Source organism: Gavialis gangeticus, unplaced genomic scaffold (genome assembly GCF_001723915.1).
Source record: "Gavialis gangeticus isolate Ggan-Ray unplaced genomic scaffold, GavGan_comp1, whole genome shotgun sequence".
NCBI lineage: Eukaryota > Metazoa > Chordata > Crocodylia > Gavialidae > Gavialis > Gavialis gangeticus.
This window is the reverse complement of record NW_017729032.1, coordinates 3,068,095-3,073,701: the sequence shown is the minus strand read 5'-3', so window position 1 is coordinate 3,073,701 and position 5,607 is coordinate 3,068,095. Positions and strand designations below refer to the sequence as shown.

The window sequence follows — 5,607 nt, the reverse complement described above, 5'->3', positions numbered from 1 at the left end:
CTTGGGAGTTGTAGGGATTTTTTTTTGCAGTTGGTTAAATACTCAGAGAATTTCATTTTTCTCAGTCTTTACATGTTCACCTCCCAAGGAAAATAAGATTGCTCCTCTAATAATAGTTAACTTAAGGGAGATGTAAATACAAAGGAAGACGAACAATGGAGATCCTTAGCAGACTGCAGTGTATTCATCTTTATTTCCATAAAGATTAAAGAGAGTGCTACGGGAACGGAAATCAATAATACGTCATACCTAAAAAATAAAAGAAATAATTAGGGACAAGTTCCATGCACCACTGGTGGCAGAAATTTATAGAAACTGTCCAAGAAAATAGACTTGTGAGCTCTATGTATTTTTCCCCTATATTATAAACATGTGCTTCTCTTCCCTAGTGTCAACCTTTGGATGGGGAAATTAATACCAGCATAAGGAGGAGTTATCTCTTGCCAGAAGAAACACACTGCTACTGTGACAGACTTGGTGTTTTGATTTTTCCTTGAATAGTGACGGTTTTATTTTTTGCATGCTATCAATATTCCGTTACCTGACTCGCTGGCTGTTTCTCTGAAGAGGCAGGTAGCTGCATTTGACTTTGGGGGGGTTGGGGCTGTACGTAGATTTTTTGTGCCGTTGGTGCCTGTTGCAGTTTGGGTAGCTGTTGCGTGGTTTTTACTGCAAGCACCTGTACTACAGTTTGCTGTGGCTGTGCCACTAAGGTAGGGAGTTGCCTTTCTTTGGCCATCATGTGGTGAGGGGTGGGCTGTGCATCTGGTTTGCTCTGCACCTGCTCCTGCTGCAGCGGGTTTAGCTTTTGATGCCTTATAGAAAGCTGGGGCATTTGTGGGAGTTTGTGCTGGATCTGATCTGCTTGCAGATGGATGGTCTGCTTCTGTTTCGTCTGGAAGCACTGCAGAGTTTTCACTTGCAGTTGAGTCTGTTCCAGCTGCGGCTGACTCAGTTTCTGCTGTTTCAGTGCCTGTGACTGCGTCAGGGCAGATCTGTAAAACAGGCCAGTCTGAGGATCTAAGGTGTCCATCTCTTCCACTTCTCCTTCCTCAGTTCCAAGCTGCTCACTGTGCTTGGTAAACGCAGTGTGGCTGCTTAAAGCCTTAACAGAAAAGTTACACATGACTTAAGTAATGAGAAATTATCTAAATTACTACTAAATACACAATCTAATGACATTACAGAATACTGGACTGCTTAACAAGGAACAACTTAAAGGTTTCAGGCAATCAACTTGTACATAAAAGCAAAAATGCCTTAATATGGTGCACTCTCAAAGCCTTTATCACTCAATGGCTATTGAGGTAGGCCCTGATGTACCACCCCCAAATGAAAAACCAGGAAAACCAGACTTGGAAGACTAGGATCACTTCCAGTTCCATGATAGCTGAATGGGAAGTGACAGGTGCTGGCTAGTCTAACAGATAGCTTATCTTAGGGGAATCTCTCAAGATGGCAGCTTCTAGCTTAAACAGGCAGCTATCAATTCACTAATGGGTAACTTTATCTGTGCTTAGTTGGCTTTGTGACATCCTCCACAATTCTCCTTATATTTGGGACCCACCTCATTTCCCATGCGTCAAAGCACTGCTTCTCCCATCATTCAAAGTCATTTTTCCTGCAACTTCCTACCAATCCTGAGTCTCTATCTTCCTCCAAAAACTGTTGCCCCATGTATCACGTTGACTGGCTGGGACAGTTTACCTAGGGGTGATCCTGCCTTGAGGAGGGGCCGGACTACAGGACCTCATGAGTTCTCTTCCATGTCTAGTTTCCTACGATCCTGTTTGAATTAAGACTATCTTGGGGCAAAAGCTTTGCCTAACAGTATGCTTCATACAATACTTATCTCTTTAATAATTAAATTAAATGGCCTCATTCAGAGGAAATTCTAATTCTATGTCTACTCCCTGTAGAAACTTCATAGGCCTATCACACTGGTAGGTCTGTATTCCTAGCTGGGGATCATGGCTATGATGGTTATACAAGAGATTGCAGAATACGTTTACAGGTTTCCCTCCCTTTATGCAGGTTGTATATGTGCGAATTCACTCTTATGTGATCACCCTTTTCATACCAAAAATTCGTTATATGTGAGGGAAATTCACTCTAATGGGATCAGTGTGGTGAAAGTGATGCCATAGGTGGAGGAAGAAAAAATTACTGGGGTGGGGAGGAGCTGAGCCAGATGATGGTGCCCAGGCCAGTCTACAGCAGTAGCACCTGCAGCTTGGCCCAGTGTGGCCCTGTTAGCGTAGCGCCCTAGAATCTGAGAGCCATGAAGCCACAGGGCAGCAGCGCCCGTGGCTGCTGCTCAGGGCAGCTGATGCACGTGCTTCTGGAGCTGTAGCTGTTCCAGGAGCAGCGCAATGCCACATCAGTATAGTTGAGGTCTTGAAACTTATCCCTATTTGTTACATTGTAAAGTAGATTCCTTTCATGCGAATTCAAGTTATGCGCCATTTTCCAAGGAAGGCATGTAGAGCATGAAGTGAGGGAAACCAGTACCTAAGCCTGTCGCCATCCTAGGATAACCTCACATTCACTAAAGCTGACAAACAAAAGAAGTGTGAATTAAACATGTTAATTCCCCACGTTACTTGTGGGACATGTTACCCCATGTTACTTCTGCTTATTACTAAGCTTTCTACTTTTGGGGGCATTCATCTTCCATTATAGAGTGTTACATATTGGTGATCAGGCCAAGAGTTTGCCACCATACAATAACGCCCCGATAATGATGAAATTGCCTCTGCTCTATGATGTGCTGTCCCTAGTTCTGCTCCATTCCTTTCCCCCTACTTAAGTCTTACACAGTATCATCTGGGCCCCTTCATGTTTGTATTACTGAATACCAGACAGACAACTCCTATTACCAGGAAGATCCCAGGCAAACATGAAGGGCTCACCTAGGAAGCAACATTTTTTTTCAGAATGGACATGAGCAAACAGGCTAAATTCTGCCCCTCAAATTTAGGGTTTCCACAGACACCAATCACTAAGAGAGGTGCTTTAATTCAAATAAAAATGGACCCTACACTGTTCATAGAGCCTAGTAATAGTTACAAACTGTTTGCAAAAGAAAGGGTACAACCTGCTGCATGAGATGGGTAATTGCGCCAGTGGAAGATGCGGGGATAGATTTCACCACAACAGAAGTCTGCGTTGCTGTCTGCGATTGAGCCACATGCTGCAGCAGAGTCCTCTGGGGCTGGGATGACTGCTGGTGGGGCTGCGAGCGATGACTGACTGAAAGTAAAGAAGTTAATGGCACTTCTCCAGAACTAACAGCAGTAACACAAGCTACCTGCTTTGCTGTTTTACCTTCAAGTGGAAGTAAATATAGATGAAATAAAAATCTGAGTATGAAGTCCTTGACTGTATGCTAGCTTCAACTTTAAAATGCAGCTCTATTCTGAGAAGCAGCTTAAAAATGACATCACAGGGCCCTGTTTTTTCTTAATAACTTCAATGCACAAAAGCTCAGTTTTAAAGGAAAAGATGCTTCCTAAATGGTAGACGTGCAAACTTGTACAAAAGAATCCAATTTGAAGCTGCATACATATTCAATAAGAAATTCTGACATCTATCTTACACTTTCACCTTTGAAAGAGTGTCGCCATGCTATTATAGCCATGATGGTCAAGGAAATGTAAGAAAAGCAAAGGTTTTTTGGGATACCTTTTACTGGATCACCAGTATAGCTGGAAGAGATGACAACAAGCTTTTGGACACAGACCACTGGAAGAAGATTGCCCATCATCTCTTCCAAACATACAGAAAAAATATTGCAGTACATAATACTGCAAAAACAAACAAACAAAAATCCCTTGCCCCTTGTACTTTTACAACACTACTAGAAGCAATGGGGTTGTAAAGATATAACTGAGAACAGTAAGACTTGGCTACAGAATAATTACTGGCAAAAATACACAAAAAGAGAACCTTAATTAACGCCCGAGATCCAAAGTTAAGTTTGCAAGGCTGGCAGTCACAGTTCAGAAATCATTGAGACAAGCACAGAACCCATGATACTATTTTTCAAATAACTTTTCAGAATAGAGGCAACACTAGCCACTGGAATTAGAGCAATGGCACCATAATGACACGGTAGGGTACGCAGAGTGAGCCTTAGTCCAAAGTATAATCAATTCCATTAAAATAAAAGTTACTGCATTGATAGAGAACTCCAATTAACTTAGACCTGCTAGTAACAAAATATAAAATATTTGCTGTAAGCTAACATGTAATTAAATTTTTCAAATCCTGGAAAAACGGCAAAGCACTGGAAAGCTCAGGAGAATATGACGACAAGCAGTTTACATTTGGACCTGACAGTGACAAGAAATCACTGGTGGTTTTGATGGATTCAAAAGGAAGGCCAAAGTTCAAATGAGCACAGAAACTTGACTTGTCAGCCCTAAGCAGGGACTTGAATCAAATCAGTACGGGCCTGCATGCTGTACCAGATCTTCCTGGGGAACCTCAACAGTTTCTGCAGAATTTAAAACTTAATTTAAAAATAAAGTTTCTAACCTATATGGTTGTGTAGATATTCTTCTGAATGTGAACCTATACAGTGTTGTCTTCCTGAGTCTGCAGACAGACAAAAAATGATAACGCTAAGGTGTGTAAACTGCCCCACTTATCCCAGTTGGGTGTTAACACTGAAGCCTGATACCTACTTAGATTCATTTAAAATGTGCCTAATCCTTTGGTCTAGGCAAAGTGGACCAAAGTTAACTTAGGTCAATATTGTTCATTATTTCACCACCAATCATTTTAGCAGAAAACCCAGTCAGTTGGGATTACTGATGAAGTTTGAAGATTGTACATTAAAGAGAAAAAAAAAAAGCAGCAAGCCTCAATGTCCCCTGCTTGTAGATAAGTGATCACTTAAACTTGGGCGAGAGCTAAGTTAGAGAAGTAACCACAGCTGCATGCTATAATGAAGGCTGCCTTTTTCAATCCATAGCTGACTGCATTTCATTAGTGGGAAAAATAGATGGACCCCTATCATGCACATTGCCTGTAATTCTGTAAACCACTATGTGGTTTGTGAAAAATACTACTTTCAGTTACTGAAGACAGAAATGTTATAGAAGCTTTCATTCCTGTCACCTTTCATATGCTGAGTGGATTTTTGTTTTTCAGAAAAACATTATTTTAAATGGATTTTTCCAGTACAACTCAGAGAAATCTGAAAGCAGAAACTTGAATACATGCACAGTGTATTGTGTTTGGTCTTGTCAGGGAATGACTGGTTTTCAGTTAATTGCAGATCATTTTGACAGGGCTACAGAACAGTGGTGTTCAACCTCCAGCCTGTGGAGACATGTCATCTGGCCTGCAGGTCCTGAAATTTTACAATGGGAGAGCAGTGGCACGATTTCACCCATGGTGATGGGGAAGCAGTGGCAGTGTTAAGTACCACAGCACCCAGTGTCACAGCAATTTATTCTGCCACAGCTCCCCTGCTGCCAAATTTAAGGACGCATGAGGGAGCCCTGCAGGCTGGATGACATGAGCCCATGTGCTAGATATAACCCTGTACTGGATCAGGTCCGCAGACGAGCCATGCGCCACTTGTCCAGCCTGCAGGAC

The 5,607-nt window shown here is 42.1% G+C and overlaps 1 protein-coding gene across 5 annotated transcripts in view; it reads right to left on the bottom strand.

Moving 5' to 3' along the window:
* The window catches only part of EMSY (EMSY, BRCA2 interacting transcriptional repressor), a 70,851-nt gene that overhangs the window by 9,374 nt on the left and 55,870 nt on the right, over window positions 1-5,607 (bottom strand). For 4 of the 5 annotated variants that reach the window (XM_019524946.1, XM_019524947.1, XM_019524948.1 and 1 more), the window contains 2 exons: window positions 3,098-3,252; window positions 542-1,105 (listed from right to left, as the gene is read on the bottom strand). In XM_019524946.1, the coding sequence (XP_019380491.1) occupies window positions 542-1,105; window positions 3,098-3,252 (719 nt within the window). Of the gene's footprint in view, window positions 1-6; window positions 250-541; window positions 1,106-3,097; window positions 3,253-5,607 lie in introns of those variants that run through there. The other variant, XM_019524950.1, reaches the window with a different exon arrangement.